Source organism: Oncorhynchus mykiss, chromosome 17 (genome assembly GCF_013265735.2).
Source record: "Oncorhynchus mykiss isolate Arlee chromosome 17, USDA_OmykA_1.1, whole genome shotgun sequence".
Lineage (NCBI taxonomy): Eukaryota > Metazoa > Chordata > Actinopteri > Salmoniformes > Salmonidae > Oncorhynchus > Oncorhynchus mykiss.
In genome coordinates, this window is record NC_048581.1 from 62951764 (window position 1) to 62969119 (window position 17356).

The 17356-nt window shown below is 41.7% G+C and overlaps 2 protein-coding genes across 3 annotated transcripts; both read left to right on the forward strand.

Moving 5' to 3' along the window:
* The first annotated feature begins 4960 nt into the window (after positions 1-4960).
* tsfm (Ts translation elongation factor, mitochondrial) lies at positions 4961-7206 on the forward strand. Its single transcript, XM_021569288.2, has 6 exons — positions 4961-5115; positions 5426-5578; positions 5845-5973; positions 6158-6280; positions 6379-6460; positions 6625-7206. The coding sequence occupies exons 1-6, from the start codon at positions 5068-5070 to the stop codon at positions 7017-7019; spliced, it is 930 nt and encodes a 309-aa protein (XP_021424963.2). The 5' UTR covers positions 4961-5067; the 3' UTR covers positions 7020-7206.
* A 1119-nt stretch (positions 7207-8325) lies between these two features.
* myl6 (myosin, light chain 6, alkali, smooth muscle and non-muscle) lies at positions 8326-16781 on the forward strand. 2 transcript variants are annotated; one of them, XM_021569290.2, is made up of 7 exons: positions 8326-8457; positions 8729-8756; positions 10218-10361; positions 11237-11410; positions 13256-13333; positions 13664-13699; positions 16258-16781. In XM_021569290.2, the coding sequence occupies exons 1-6, from the start codon at positions 8368-8370 to the stop codon at positions 13690-13692; spliced, it is 543 nt and encodes a 180-aa protein (XP_021424965.1). In that variant the 5' UTR covers positions 8326-8367; the 3' UTR covers positions 13693-13699; positions 16258-16781. The 2 variants fall into 2 exon arrangements, with proteins under 2 accessions (XP_021424965.1, XP_021424964.1); XM_021569289.2 differs by lacking the exon at positions 13664-13699.
* Positions 16782-17356: the final 575 nt, after the last annotated feature.

Consider the following 17356-nt stretch of genomic DNA (forward strand, 5'->3'; position numbering starts at 1 on the left):
AGCCATTTCCACAGAGGGAGGTGTAGTCGCTGCAGCAGTTGTTGTGATCTCTTCACTTGGTGTTGCAGTGGCACTTGTTCTGAGAGTTGTATTTCTCCCCACGGCGGCCCTGGCAGGACAATCCTGGAGCGGGTGCTTAGAAGAGAAGTCATAATTAATATGTTTTAGCTTAAATTTACATTTTAACAATAATGTCTTAAAGTGGTATGAACTGCTGAGTCCTGTGTTTCACATAAGGAGCCTATTGAAGATTGTTGTGATGTGGATGATTTGTGACGATTTACATTACACAACAATGACCTCTACTGGCCAAACACACATCCTGCTGTAAAAGACTGAGGGCACCCTGATTCAAACACTAGTGAACCATCCTGCCACTATGGCCCACAGCAAGGTGAATAGCTGACTGTTCTAATATTGAGCCGGTATGTTCATTTTGATTTTGTTCACAAAGGTTGTGTAGTAAGGACTCTTTCAGATATGATGCAGGAGTATCTGTATGGTCAACTGTGATCGACCTTGACCACTGTGTGAATTTCACCAGTTGTGGATAATTGCCCGGGATGTAAAAAAGGCCAGCTCAAACTAATAACAGATTCAAATGAACTGAGCCTAGGTGTAGTAGACAGTGGGATATGTTTCAGGGACATGGTTTTGTTTTCATGCCTCCAGATCAGAATGCCACAGTACCCTCTCACCAGTACAGAGGGCTACATAGTCATTGCAGCAGTTGTCATACTGGGAGAACTTCGAGTTGCAGTGGCACTTGTCACGACGGCCCTTGCAGGATGTGGAGCAAGATAGAGAAAAGGAACAAGAGAGAACAGTTTACACCCTGCTTTTGTTGACATGAAATAACTATAATGTGCTAAGCTTTTGGCTATTTTGGTAGAGTTCATATACAATTTAACTAGGCTTAGAGCCAATAAACAGAGGAATACTTTACAAACGGATGATAAACTATTCTAACTAATTGACTAACAAGGTGAATTGCTTAGAATAGTTGGACACTTCCTATTAACTGGCTAATGTATTGATAATTCAATACATTAGGCAGATTTCTTTCAGACAGTTTTTACCATCATAAAAAAAAACTTTAAGATCTAAATGAAAAATGTATTTAATTCATTTTGGGTGTGTTAGGCAAAGGCCAGAGTGACAACCCACAAGACAGCAGACCCCCAGGGCCAGGACTGAGCAGCCCAGCAGCTAGGGATTTCCTTAATAGTTATCTCCCCTGACGTGGGCATGTTTTCAATACAGACTCCTTTATTCGTCCTGAATTCCGTATAAGGCAACCAGACCTTATGAAAGTTACCCAGTATACCCTTAATCTTGTAATAAGTCAAATCTAGTGATACATACAGCAGAAGTCAGAAGTTTACATACACCTTAGCCAACTACATTTTAACTCAGTTTTTCACAATTCCTGACATTTAATCCTAGTAAAAATTCCCTGTCTTAGGTCAGTTAGGATCACGACTTTATTTTAAGAATGTGAAATGTCAGAAGAATAGTAGAGAGGTTGATTTATTTCAGCTTTTATTTCTTTCATCACATTCCCAGTGGGTCAGAAGTTTACATACACTCAATTAGTATTTGGTAGCATTGCTTTTAAATTGTTTAACTTGGGTCAAACATTTCCGGTAGCCTTCCACAAGCTTCCCACAATAAGTTGGGTGAATGTTTTTGGCCCATTCCCCCTGACAGAGCTGGTGTAACTGAGTCAGGTTTGTAGGCCTCCTTGCTCACACATGCTTTTTCAATTCTGCCAACAAATTTTCTATAGGATTGAGGTCAGGGCTTTGTGATGGCCACTCCAATACCTTGACTTTGTTGTCCTTAAGCCATTTTACCACAACTTTGGAAGTATGCTTGGGATCATTGTCTATTTGGAAGACCCATTTGTGACCAAGCTTTAACTTCCTGACTGATGTCTTGAGATGTTGCTTCAATATAGCCACATACTTTTACTTTCTCATGATGCCATCTATTTTGTGAAGTGCACTAGTTCCTTCTGCAGCAATGCATCCCCACAACATGATGCTGCCCCCTTGTTTCACGGTTGGGATGGTGTTCTACGGCTTGCAAGCTTCTGCCATTATGGCCAAACAGTTCTATTTCTGTTTCATCAGACCAGAGGACCTTTCTCCAAAAAGTACAATCTTTGACCCCATGTGCATTTGCAAACCGTAGTCTGGCTTTTTTTTATGGCGGTTTTGGAGCGGTGGCTTCTTCCTTGCTGAGCGGCCTTTCAGGTTATGTCGATATAGGACTCGTTTTACTGTGGATATAGATATTTTTGTACCTGTTTCCTCCAGCATCTTTACAAGGGCATTTGCTGTTGATCTGGGATTGATTTGCATTTTTCACACCAAAGTACGTTCATCTCCAGGAGACAGAATGTGTCTCCTTCCTGAGCGGCATGACAGCTACGTGGTCCCATGGTGTTTATACTTGCGTACTATTGTTTGTACAGATGAACGTGGTACCTTCAGGCGTTTGGAAATTGATATCAAGCAAAGAGGCACTGAGTTTGAAGGTAGGCCTTGAAATACATCCACAGGTACACCTCCAATTGGCTCAAATTATGTCAATTAGCCTATCAGAAGCTTATAAAGCCATGACGTAATTTTCTGGAATTTTCCAAGCTGTTTAAAGGCACAGTCAACTTAGTGTATGTAAACTTCTGACCCACTGGGATTGTGATAGTGAATTATAAGTGAAATAATCTGTCTGTAAACAATTGTTGGAAAAATGACTTGTGCCATGCACAAGGTAGATGTCCTAACTGACTTGCCAAAACTGTAGTTTTTTAACAAGACATTTGTGGAGTGGTTGAAAATGAGTTTTAATGACTCCAACCTAAATGTATGTTAACTACCAACTTCAACTGTAACTTAACATTGTGGGAGGATAACCAACCTTCCAATTAATGGCAATGCATTTCTTAACCGCTATAAATGCCTGGTTACACAGTTTCTTCAGATGACAGTCTCCAGTATAAACATTTCCAAGAAAACAAAAACAGGGATGAGGGAGAATCAGTAGACATGCTGAGATAAAATAACATACAATTGTCAGAATTCAGCCAGCCTTCACAAGACCATAACGGCTGTTGGTGGAAGAAGGTGAGGACCAAGGTGCAGCGTGTTCATCTTTGTTTATTGACACTGAACACTATATACAAAAACAACATAGGGAATGACCTGAAAGTTGGGAGAGAGGAAGAAGAGGGTAAAGAAAGAGGGGAGAGAAAAGAAGAAGAAGAGGAGGGAGAAAAGAAAGAAAGAAAGAAAAAGAGAAGAGAAGAGAAGAGAAGAGAAGAGAAGAGGAAAAAAAAAAAAAAAAAAAAAAAAAAAAAAAAAAAAAAAAAAACACTAAACAGAAATCAACTACCCACAAAACCCATGTGGGAAAAAGCTACCTAAGTATGGTTCTCAATCAGAGACAACAATAGACAGCTGCCTCTGATTGAGAACCACACCCGCCAAACAACAAAGAAATACAAAGCATAGAAAATGAACATAGAATGCCCACCCTAGTCACACCCTGGCCTAACCAAAACAACCAAGAATAAAAGCCTATCTATGGCCAGGGCGTGACACATATGCAAATATGTCCCCTTTTGTGTTTTACACCTCCAGCAGAGGAATGCCATTTCTGAGTGCATGATATTCAGTTTCACTGGAATAAAGTACATTCTATGAATGGTCTTAAACTGCAGTAATTGATGCCTGAGATGATATGAACATGACTGGGCATTCAAACATATCTGTATCCATTCATCATCAATACCAGGTCTTCCTCACATTTTTGTTTTACATGTTTTGTGTCATAGGGAAAAGCTATCAACCCTTGATACAGTTTGGAAATCAACTTTGTAGGTTTGTCCAAGTGCCTTAAAAAGCTGGCTTGTCTGCTATTGTTTGCTGCACAGAGAAAATAAAGTGTATCTGCAAAGATTCACCTCAGCTCCATCACAGACTGGTCTTCCCTGGCTGCCTGACCCTGCTGACACCCCTGTGGCCATCTGATCCTCCTAAGAGGAGGCATTATTCCTTGATCCCAGACTGTAGCTTTAAGCTAAAGCTGCTGTCCTGTAGCTACTGGAGGTCTACCCATCAATTCAATGATGTAACTTTTTTTTATCATTCACTGATATTGTTAATATACTGCAAAATTCACATGAGCTCCATAGAATGGTCATCTCTGGCTGTCTGACCCTGCTGGGACTCCTGTCACCAGCTGATCCTGCTAAGGCCTGATGAGCAGTGTTGTGTACTGCCTGTGCATATAGTCCTATGCTAAACGCAGCCAAAGTCGCTCTCGTCGTTATTGCTGCTTCAAATTCAGTAGCCATACCTGCGAGATCAGGTTTGCGTGTGGTCTCAATAAAATAGAGTAGGCTATAGCCTATGGATGGGCAGAAAATCAGTTATCTTTCCAAGGAAATGTACTTCTTAAATAGTTTACTACACTGTATAGAAATAGTCCTAACATATTGATCACCCATATTTCTGCTTCTGCTCCTAAAAGGTATGCTATAAAAATAGCTCTAGAGAAAGTGTAAGTCTCTCCATCTCTGCTTTCTTCAAACTACTTATAGCATATTGGCTGATATAGCCCTGTAATACAGATAGCCTAATATAACGGCCATGTGAGAATCTCTGGTAATTTAAACAATTTCTTAAGTTATTTTTGCGCTTTTGACATTCCCTATATGGTGAAAAATTGCTGGCAAGTGAGCTGCATCACAAAAGCCTAAGGGACAAGTTCTTGCAGTAGCGGGTGGGAGTCATACAGCGGGTGGTCCAGTGGAAGTTGCGTCCCTGATTTTTTATTTATTTGTATACATACATTCTACACCGAAGTGAAGCCCCTTCGAACTATTGTAGGCTCAGTGTGGTAGGCATTCCAGTACGTTAGATGGCGCTAAACAAACGTTTATAGCTACATTTCCTGGCTCAAGTTTGTCCATGTTCCTTTGCCTTACCCGGCTAAGTTCAATGACATTCCGGCTTTCATAAGGAGAAATATCGAGGTTTGAATAAATAAAAAACAAGAATGGCATTAACGTATGTTTTCAGATCAATCAGAACAGAGTTCTCAAAGGTAGGCAAGAAAAGGGTGCGCTGGCATCCAGCAATTTTTTTCTGATTGTGCTTTCTGAAGCTGCTGTCAGCTGTTGATTTGAAGCTAGCTAGCTTCCAGTACCTAGCCTAGCTAACCACGTATGGGACAAGAACGTTAAAGTATTCAATTTTCTGCAGCTAGCCTTTGAGTGTTGTTGGCAACATCACAGTGAATTGAAATATATTCCCAGGACCAGAGGTCATCTTGGACATTTGATTTAATCTGTTAGCAATGATGATGGCTTCACTGAAATGTAACGTTCGATAATCTCATTTCTTGTCCACCCCAGGTCTGCACCGTTCATCATGCACAGTCTTTACACACAGGATTTCCAGTTCTTGCTGCAGAGAAAGCTCTCCTTATGAAACTACGCAAAAGTACTGGCTACACATTCATTAACTGCAAAAAAGCATTGGAGAAATGTGATAATGACATCACAAAGGTAAACATTGTTTCTTTCAGTACAGTTTTGCTTGCTGAGCAGGGCAGGGATGGATGTGTAAGAGGTGCAGGATTTGTTCCAGCCCAACAATAACAAATATGGTTTTAGTACTTTTCAATCTGGTAAATTAGTGCTTGGTTGGAACAAAAGCCTGCCCTGCAGTGCTTGCACACAATGCAGGCCTCCTGGATCAGGATTGGGGCAGCTGCTGACTTAAATGTAGTGTATATTTAGGATAATGTGTGTAATGTTTTTCTCCAACCAAGGCAGAGAGCTGGTTACATGAGCAGGCCCAGAAAGAAGGCTGGAGCAAGGCCAGCAAGCTGGAGGGGAGGAGGGCCAAAGAGGGGCTGATTGGTCTGTTTGTAGGAGACAAAGCTGCAGTCATGGTAGAGGTAAGCAGATCTCATTCACTCAATGAGATCCTATCACTCATCCTCCTTGATGCAGTCTGCATACAATATTCAAGTTGAATAATACCTGCTTTAACAGTCATCTTCATTTGTTTAGTTTGATCAAATGTAAAAATTATCAGAAGTATTTGTATCTCAATGTCCTCCACGTTTGTGTGTGTTGAAGGTGAACTGTGAGACAGACTTTGTTGCCCGTAATGAGAAGTTCCAACAGCTGGTGAAGGATGTGGCGTTCGCCACCATGGCTCACCACAGCAGTAAAAACCAGGGCCAAACTGGATATGTGAAGGTATGACACATTACCACACCATCCCCCACTCAGTAGCCACATCACCCTAGTATACATGTTGGAATACTTAAAACTGCATTTATCATTGTTGGTTTCAGAGTCTCCTGGCAGCAGAGGACCTCTCGAAATTGAACTTGGGTGAAGGTGCTTCTCTGGCTGATCAGCTGGCCCTTACAATAGGTGAGTGAGTAATACAAATAGCCATTTAATAATTTAGTAGACTCTTATCAATATTGAGATGCTCTCATTGAATTTGAGCTTTAATAACCTATCTGCAGCATTATTTGGAAATTGAAGACTACTCTGTTAGTGAAGTTGTAATTTCCTGTCCCGTCCCCTGTCAGGTCGTCTGGGTGAGAACATGTCAGTGAGGCGGGCGGTGACGGTTGGTATCCCTGCAGGCTGGCATATCGGCTCCTACATCCACGGTGGTGTGGCGGGTCAGTCTGATATGGCCATGGGGCGATACGGCGCCCTCGTGGTGTTCCAGGGGGGCAAGGATGGGGCGCAGGACACCCTGGGGAGGAAGCTAGGGCAGCACGTAGTGGGAGAGGCCCCCGTATCCCTGGGCAATATGGATGACCTGCCCTGTGGGGATGCGGAGACGCGCCTGCTGCCCCAATCCTTCCTCCCTGACCCTAGTAGGACAGTGGCACAGTACCTGACGGAGCAGGGGGCACGAGTTCTGGACTTTGTCCGCTTTCAGTGTGGGGAGGTTGGCAGTGATGGGGCACTTTGAAGGGTAGAGGAGAGCATCTCAGAGACCTTACAGGTCATGTTTTATCTGCCTTTTATTTGTTTCTAAATTAGGCCAAAGGGCAGACGGTTATTTGATGTCATGCAAATGCATTCAACCAATTTCAATGTCTCATGTTTTCATGCCTCATGCCTGAATCACCCCAACAATAAAGATATTTTAAACTGTAGATTACCATGTCTTCTGTACATTTATATCTCACTAATTTGTCATATGGAAACTCTAGCTACAGTTTATATATTCGTACCACACGATGGCGCACTTGTTCAATCATACAAATGGTTAATATGACTCTGTATGATCGTCCACATGAAAGCTTCAATGGAATTGGCTAACAAATTCTGTTTTTCCACCACCACAGCATACATACACCAATATTAACTCCAATACCCTACTCAACAAATTGGATGCAGTCTATCACAGTGCAATCCGTTTTGTCACCAAAGCCCCATATACTACCCACCATTGCGACCTGTACGCTCTCGTTGGCTGGCCCTCGCTTCATACTCGTCGCCAAACCCACTGGCTCCATGTCATCTACAAGACCCCCCTTATCTCAGCTCGCTGGTCACCATTGCATCTCCCACCTGTAGCACACGCTCCAGCAGGTATATCTCTCTAGTCACCCCCAAAACCAATTCTTTCTTTAGCCGCCTCTCCTTCCAGTTCTCTGCTGCCAATGACTGGAACGAACTACAAAAATCTCTGAAACTGGAAACACTTATCTCCCTCACTAGCTTTAAGCACCAACTATCAGAGCAGCTCACAGATTACTGCACCTGTACATAGCCCACCTATAATTTAGCCCAAACAACTACCTCTTTCCCTACTGTATTTTATTTATTTATTTTGCTCCTTTGCACCCCATTATTTTGATTTCTACTTTGCACATTCTCCCATTGCAAATCTACCATTCCAGTGTTTTACTTGCTATATTGTATTTACTTTGCCACCATGGCCTTTTTGCCTTTACCTCCCTTATCTCACCTCATTTGCTCACATCGTATATAGACTTGTTTATACTGTATTATTGACTGTATGTTTGTTTTACTCCATGTGTAACTCTGTGTGGTTGTATGTGTCGAACTGCTTTGCTTTATCTTGGCCAGGTCGCAATTGTAAATGAGAACTTGTTCTCAACTTGCCTACCTGGTTAAATAAAGGTGAAATAAAAAAATATAAAAAATAAAAAAATATGTATTTATTCCAATAAACTCACGTTTGGACAGTTTTGTTGCACCTATTTTGCAGAATTACGGTAAATAATCCGAAAAGGCAACGCCTGCCAGATGTGATTGGTTTGTACAGTGCATGAATTAAGGATGACGTCATGAGCATAGTTTTCTTAACGTTCGCGTCTATCGGTCTACATTCCCCTGACCTCCGCCCGTTGACAGGATTCGAACCAAGCCCAGAAATGGTAAATGCCTTTGCTTTGTTCTGTTTTAAAGATTTGTTTGTTTGTGACGTGCAGTGTAGACTGTTAGGCTAGCATAATGTCGTTTTAAATTCGTGTAGACAAAGCCTGTTAGCTAGCTAATCCACCGAAGACGTTTCACTGCTGGATTATCATACCGTGGCTGGCCAATGTTAGCTGGTTAATGTAGTTATCTAGCTAGCTACTTGTTCTCTTCATCTTCGATAATCATATTCATTTGTTTTTCCCTTTTCTTGCCGTACATTTTAACCAGTCTGACTTCTCAGAAGACCAGATCATTGGTGAGTTTCAATCAGCTTTGTGACAGTAACGTTATTTGAAGGCTAACTAGCTACTATAAAATGTTAGCTAGTTGCTAGTCTATCCCCTTGCTGCATCTGTGCCATTCATTGTGGAATAGCTCTACTTCTTTCCTGTCCCCTTTGTTGTGAGAAGCAGTTTCCCTGCTGACAAGTTGATATAAACTGGAGTTTATGGTGAGTTTTTTTTTTTTTGGACGGACCAGGTTTTGTTTTTCTAACCATTTTGGGAAGACCTTGCATTATTAGAGGCGTTGTCGTCTGTCATGCACACATCAACGAATGGTGATATACAATTACAAAAATATTGATTCACGGTTGTCTATTGGCGCAGTCAATCCCCTCCTTTTGATCCCCACATAGCGGTTTGATTGAATGGTCTTTCATCAAATTAATGTTTTGTGTTGAATGTTACTGACCAACTAATTTTGCACTGAGTTCTGTGCCTGGTATTTTTATGCATGCAGAACAAAGTAAAGGGACACGTCAACATGTCAAGGCATTATGGCTAGTCATTATACGACCTGAGTGTTCAAAAGCCAGGCTACTTTGATGAAAGAGTTGCCGTTTAGTAATTCCATTTTAGTGTTTATTTTGCCAACACCAATTTTGGTATTATTTATCTGTTCCGTTTATTGTTGTGTGATGTCTAGTTCGGCTACCTAGCTACGTGGTTAATTTAGTAGAGGAACCGGAAGTTCTCAATTCTGGAACGTGAATTCATTCGTTCCCGATGCCAGAACTGTATCAAATGTCTAGATATATTCGTGAAAATCAGGCCTCTATATTGTAATTTGTTCCCAGTCCTTCACTGGTGTTGACTCGTATACATTGTGTAAACAAAAGGAAATGACTAAACCACTTATTAACGAGTTGTACGCCTCGAAGGCGTGGCCGAATTAAACCTCAGACATGCTGTTCTTTGAAATTAAATTGGCGAAGCATAATGTAACCATTTAGCAAGAATATATGTAGCGACATAGTGTTACTGTAGGCGACTCATCGATTGCCTGTGCTTTTTTCTTTTACTCAATCAATGGCATTTTTAGGAGTTTAGTTTCGCAGTTGCTAGATTTCCTTTGCGGTCGTTTGGTTAATAGATTACGCCACCAGCGCTTGCTGTCAATGCCATATATGGGTAAATGAGTGGCTGCTGTGTAGTTCCAGACGGGCCATCTCGGGATGCGCATCATACCAGCGATGAAAGGCAAGCACCATAACAATGGCCCTGGGAAATGACCCTTATGTCAGAAACCATTCCAATAGAGGCCACCGAATTTACTGTAGATTACACATAATCAAAGAAACAACAAAACAAAAAATCTTTGGATTCTCTTTCTTGACCATTTTTATGGGTCGGGGGTAAACCAAAACACATAACACTCAATCCAGCTCTGCTTTTTTTGTGCTTTTTTTTACGCCTTTCCTCTCCCCATCTGTCAGAGTTCAAGGAGGCCTTCCTGCTGTTTGACAGGACGGGCGATGGGAAGATCAGCTACAGCCAGTGTGGTGATGTCATGCGGGCCCTCGGCCAGAACCCCGTCAACGCTGAGGTCCTCAAGGTCCTGGGCAACCCCAAGTCAGAAGGTCAGCCCTACTTCTAGATGCTTACTGAACATTTACCATTAGTGTCTATTGGCTGGATCAAACTTATAAAAGTATTACACAGATCAGTTATCATTAGTAAGATTTTATTCCGGCATGGCATCGTCTTGTGTTCAGCTAGATTTAGGCCTATCCTCCAAAGCTTAGGGCTGGTGTGTTTTTAAGTCTGTTGATGTTTGTAGTCAACCTATTCACCAAACCAGTTTGACTAATTCATATCCGGTTAGGTGGAAGATGTCAATTAATGTGCTTAAGCATCCAAGGATGAAACTGACGAAACAGAATGTTCTTCTGGGTATGACATTCCCATCCTATGGAGTGTGAATTTATCCTTGTGTGTAATCTGCAATTGTCAAGTACCACATATGTTCTGTGTTGTAGTCACGCGTTGTGTGGGGTCCTGTTCTTACGTGTGCTAATTACACACAGAATAGATGCAGCTCATGTCAACAAGATCTGATAACGTAAAGATTATCAATTTATAGAGAAACGCAAGTTTACCACTAATTAGGAATTTATAAGGTTTGTGGATTTGTTCAGATTTTTTACAGAATTCAAAATCAAATCGAAATTTTATTGGCCACGTACACAGATTTGCAGGTGTTATAGCGTTCCGACAAACAAAGTTGGGCTACACATAGTGGGACTAAGTACAGTAGTTTGTCCTTTGGGGATCTAAGAAATTCTTATCAAAGCTCTCCTTTTTTTAATAAATACATTCCAAGCCATTATTTTTACTCTCAGTATGTGGGCCTAGATGTAGGTCTTTCATATAAGTTATTATCTCTGTTTATAGAAAAGTAATAGTAGTTTATATTAATAGTATCTAGTAATAGTTTTTTTTCTCCACTCCCCAGAAATGAACCACAAAATGCTGGACTTTGAGCAGTTCCTGCCCATGCTACAGGCCATCGCTAAAAACAAGGACCAGGGCTCCTTTGAGGACTTTGTGGAGGGTCTGCGTGTCTTTGACAAGGAGGGCAACGGCACAGTGATGGGCGCTGAGCTGCGCCACGTCCTCACAACACTCGGTAAGACCTCAGAACGATCTTATAGCTTTCATGAAGCATTTGTAAGTGCTGTCACTGGCTAGGTTTACATCTCCCCTTATGAAAAGATATAGAACTGCACCGTCTGTTTATTTCTCTTGTATTAGTGAATGCTTTATATTATACTATATAAGCCAACAGTTTTTATTTCTTGTACTTGAGAGCTCAACTTCAGCTTAAAGAGCAACTGCCCCTAAAAAACTAATTTCCCATTTAGAAACATCCTATGTGGCATCGATATGAGTCAGAAACATTTATTCTACTGTTAAAATTGATTACAAATTGTAAATAGGATAACTTTGGTCATAGTCAGTTTTGTCCAAAACAGAGTTTGAGGCGTGAGGTCATAACTGCGTCACAACGTAAATACAGGTTGCGTTTGTTTCAATCCTGCCCACAGCTGGCAGCACACAAGTAATCCTCAATTTGGAGTGCAGCTGCATTGGACCCAATCATAATGCCTGTGGTAAATTTGGATTAACTTCGGATATCCCTATGGGATAAGATCTGTAAATTACACAATGTACATGGGACAATATGTTAAAATTACAATAGTGCCAAATTTCAATGACTTAACTTCAAACAACTATAAATTGTAGAAATTAATATACAAATATTGCAAGCATTTAATGAGAACCTAAAAGGTGTGCAACATGAAAATAGTGTAATTTATATTGTGTCGTGTATTGACGGTCCCTAACTAGCCCCGGAGATAGGCTTTCCAAATTCAAACTAATTTTGCCGCAGTTGCACACCAGCTAGCGGAAGCTAATTAGTGAAATAATTTGGCCAACTCTTCCCACCTGCAAACACACGAGACATACATCAAACCCGCACCCTGAAACCAGCTCCTGTTTGAATTCAGTCATAGCATTTCTTAATGAACCAAATTTTAAAACGAGGCCAAATCAGGGAGTGCATTCGTTGTTTAACACTCCAGATAAACCATTGACATTCAGCTCTTGATGGTTTTACCTGAAGAATTGAATTTGGATCAAGTGAAACGTTTGATCCACACAGTCCTGATAGTTTACCTCTTCTCCTTATCAACCACACCTGACTGTTGTACCAAAGGTCTTCATTGTCACTAATCAGTAATCACCTCTTAAACTAGTGACTCAATGCCCTACTGTATCCATATTGATACACTTGATTTGCATCCTGGATATCTTTCTTGTCAGTAAGGCGATTGGGCAATACAAATGACAAGATGTGGCTTTGTTGAGTCTCCCTGGTTAACTGTGTCAGTGTGCCTCTGGGCATGTCTGCTTGGTAGTGTAGGGATTGACATTTAAGGGTTGCAAGTGAACTTGGCAGCCATTAAAGTTAAACCTGCGCCGAGGTTGCCTCATTGGGCAGGTGAAAAAGTGAAAACAACCGAACTGCAAATAATTCCTGTAGCCTAAAACTAATCTTACTGGTTCCTCCACACTTTTTTAGTGAAATAGACTATTTATGGATGTTGGGTAAGTTGAGCCTGCTCTGAGTTATAATTATTATTATTTTTTATTTTTTACTGATAACAACCCAAATACAAAGAATTCCAGTCTTGAGCATTCTGATTTCTCTCCTATGTGTAGATAAAAGGCAGGCAATAAATGGCACTTCTGCGTGTAAATAGTTAATTTGCCTGAAAATGTAAGTAATCATAATAGTAAGGGGGGGACCCAAAAATACTCCTGACTTGTCTTTCAGACTTTGTCAATCTGTCTAGTGGCTTTTATCTTTGTAGAATGAAAGGAAAGATGGGATTCCCTTGCTGTACACTGTCTTTTTGTCTATTTATCTGTTATGAGAATGTAAAAGAGCATTTCATTTGTGTTGCAGGTGAGAAAATGACAGAAGAGGAGGTGGAGACTCTGTTAGCAGGACACGAAGATGCCAACGGCTGCATCAACTACGAAGGTAAAGCAGAGTGGTGAACTGGATGGATATGATGGCTGTAAAGAGAGAACACTGAACCTCATCCTGTACTGTAGAATATATTACAATGCTTGAGGAATTACCCTTTCCCATAGTGTTTGAATAATAAGACATGAATTGTAACAAAATCCAATAACGAAATACAATTGACTTGAATGGGATGTACTTGTGTTTTGTGCCACATAACCACAAAGCCCTATGATTATTAAGAAGGAGTAGGCGTAGGACTGGCTGGAGTTTGTATTATTGGATTTCAGGTGTGTGTCCCCCTTGTGTTGTCCCTTCACTGACCTCCCTGTTCCTCTCCCACAGTCTTTGTCCGCCACATCATGTCCGGCTGAGCGGCGAGTACGAGCAGACCCCCTAAAGCCCCCCCCCCCCCCCCCCCCCCCCCCCCCCCGCCCCCCTGTGTTGTCTACCACCCCAGCAGTGGGCTCTCACCTGCTCTGGGAGACTTGTGTGTAGGGGGAGGAGGGGGCCCTCTTGTCAGCCCATCACTGCACAGAATGCTCCTACTCCTAGCTACTGATACCGCACATATAGCCAGTAGTTTACTAACAGTTTTACACTTTAATGTTTTAAAGTGATACTTGGTTGGGGTTGTGTGGGGGGACCGGGTGCTCCTAGTCTATCTAACTCACTTGTTTAATAAGTGGCAGGCTGTTGTAGAGATGCAGAGTAAAAGCTATGATACTAATAGAGTAGGATATTGCTCTGTGCCATGATGGTGTTGTCAGAGGCTGCTGGGTTCCTGTGATGGAGTCAGTGGTTCGAATTTATGGTTTGATCTCTGTTCTCTTTAACTTTCTATCTTGCAGGGCCCTTCTCCTGCCCAGCTCCCTCGCCTCTCTCCCCCTCCCCTGGCTGTTGCCTGCATGTAGCGTCTCTGCATGTGTCTAGGTGGCTCCTCTAAATTACCCCCATGGACACTGACTCTCCAACTGGAGGAGGGCAGGACACTGACGGGGGGGTCTGTTAGCTAGACTAGATGGGTGACAGTTCAACTCCGAATGTCGGGGAGAGAGGGGTTTGGATAAAGTGGTGTGCAATAATAAGGAATTCTTAATGGTTGAATTATCGTCCTCTACTATAATGATTTCCAACTATTGCAGTGAGTAGCTCCATTTCCTTGGCTGGTGACTTCTGTTCCCTTGTACTGAAGGAAGCTGCTGCTGGTACTGTAAGCGTGCTAGAACCTTGATTTGTTTTTTCCCCTACCTTTCTGCCAGATCCATCGCTCCTCCTCCTTCCTCACAGCTGTCCTTGTTCTCCTCTGTTAGAACAGGCCAAATAAGGAAGGGGGTTGCTAATCCTAACACATTCCAGGTCCTGAGGCCTGGCTGAGCAAATCCTTTGCTGTTCTGGCTCGCTAGGAGATAGTTTCTCTCTGTGTCCCTCCCTCTACAGTTCCCCCTCCCTCGCTCCTGCCTCTAATGCTCAACCTTTTAATGCTGATTCTCTCTTCTGTCTGACTGACACATGGAGTCTCTGTGGATCAGATTCAGGCTTCAGCATCCAGCTGAGAGCAGTGCTCATGTTGGGGAGGACTTACAGTGCATTCGGAAAGTATTCAGACGCCTTAACTTTTTCCACATTTTGTTACGTTACAGCCTTATTTTGTTTGCTCCTCAATCTACACACAATAGCCCATAATGACAAAGCAAAAACAGGTTTTTATATATTTTTTTTGCAGATTTAGAAAATAAAAAAAACGAATCACATTTACATATGTTTTCAGTACTTTGTTGAAGTTCCTTTGGCATTAATTACAGCCTTGAGTCTTCTTGGGTATGACGCTACAAGCTTGGCACACCTGGAGAGTTGGTTGTCCTTCTGGAAGGTTCTCTCATTTCCACAAAGGAACTCTGGAGCTCTGTCAGTGTGACAATTGGGTTCTTGGTCACCTCCCTGACCAAGGCCCTTCTCCCCCAATTGCTCAGTTTGGCCAGGCGGCCAGCTCTAGGAAGAGTCTTGGTGGTTTCAAACTTCTTCCATTTAAGAATGGAGGCCTCTGTGTTCTTGGAGACCTTCAATGCTGCATAAATGTTTTGGTTCCTTTCTCCAGATCTGTTGCGTGACACAATCCTGTCTTTGAGCTTTACGGACAATTCCTTTGACCTCATGGCTTAGTTTTTGCGCTGACGTGCACTGTCAACTGTGGGACCATAGACAAGTGCCTTTCCAAATCATGTCAAATCAATTGAATTTACCACAGGTGGACTCCAATCACGTTATAGAAACATCTCAAGGATGACCAATGAAAACAGGATACACCTGAGCTCAATTTTGAATCTCATAGCGAAGGGTCTGAATACTAATGTGAAGTTTATTTGTTGTATTTTTTAAAATACATTTGTTAATATTTCTTAACTTGTTTTCGCTTTGTCATTTATAGGGTATTGTGTGTAGATTGATGAGGGAAAAAGCATTTAATACATTTTAGAAATGGGCTGTAATGTAACAAAATGTGCAAAAAGGGAAGGGGTCTGAGTAATTTTTGAATGCACTGTACCTCTCTGTTGATTCATTGTAATTTCTCCTTGTGATTTTTAAATATATAGGTGTCTGTAGACTGTGACATCCTTTGAGTGTGCTTTGAAATTACAGCTTGGTGGGATAATGCTTAGGAAGGCTTTTGGTCAAATTTCTTTGCATGTAATAGCCCCTCCATAAATTATTCTCGGATACCCAAGTCATTTCATATTGAACCATTCAGTAATGAGTCACAGTATGAATTCATAAGGAATATAAGGCCCTCAATCTTCATGGTGAGTCTGGGGCTATTTGGGAGAGATGGGAGGCTATAGCACTGCTGTCAGATGCTGGAGGTGGGGTTTGCTCTAGGCTCTTCTCAGACACTGATGACCAAGCATGCTGCTGATGTTCTTTCTTCTTCTCTCCCTCAGAACTCGTCCGGATGGTGATGAGTGGTTGAAGATTAAGAACACATCCGGATCACTTTATTCCCAAATGTTTTTTTTCTTCTATTATATACGCAACGTCTGTCTCACCCCCATCCACTGTCATTCCCCACCCAACTCTTGTTATCCCTCGTTTTGTCATATTTTTTGTATTTTCTTTCAGAAGTGCCTTTTCTGTGTCTGAGTTGAAGAGCCCCTTTTCATTTCACTTCAAAATATCATCCAACCACGGAGGCGCATGCTATCATGCCTGGCTCGTGGACAGAATCGGCAATAACATTCCCTGGATTATTCCATACATTCCCATCACCCACCCTGTCACTCAACCCTTGTCAGCCCCACCACCAAATAGCTGTTTTTTTTATACGGAGGAGATGCATGTTCATTGGCTGAGACCATGCTGTAATGTGGGTTTTACCAGGCCAACCAACCAATCATGAAATTACAGATTTACTGTCATGTATATGTTATAACGAACGGTATTTAATAAAAATCCCCAGTTTCTGAAAGTACTGTGTTTTTTCTTTTTAATAAAACGATGGTGAAGCAACATTCTTAATTTAGTTTAAGAGTCAGTGGAATTCTAATAAAGCAGCAGTGCAGTAATATACAAATGGATACATCATGTACTGGACCATTTTGGCCTAGTGTCCAGGATGGGCCGGATACCTAGCTATTCTGGCTACACATCTGGGCTCGATAAGAGGATGCATGTTTTGAGTTGACACCATGTAATGCAATCTAGGAAGTGGTATTCAAGTAGCAGAGTTTAACCGTTGGATAATTTAAGTGAACAAACTTCTCTGATAGCTTTCTCTCAAATGTAAAGGTCATTTGAATATTTCAACAGAACTGTATAGGGCCTTTATTCTTTGCTTATTGTAAGGCCTACTCAACTTTGTCATAGTATATTTTTTGCAGTAGTCCTTTATGGTAAGATGGGTATGTTTTATTGCAGTGGCCCTGTATAGTTAGTTCTCTGATGTAGTTCCAGTACTTACACCAGCCCTTGTATGGTAATGCAGGTATGAGTCTATTTGCTCTGAGGCAGTAGGCCCTGTATGGTAAGGTGAGATATTTTCCC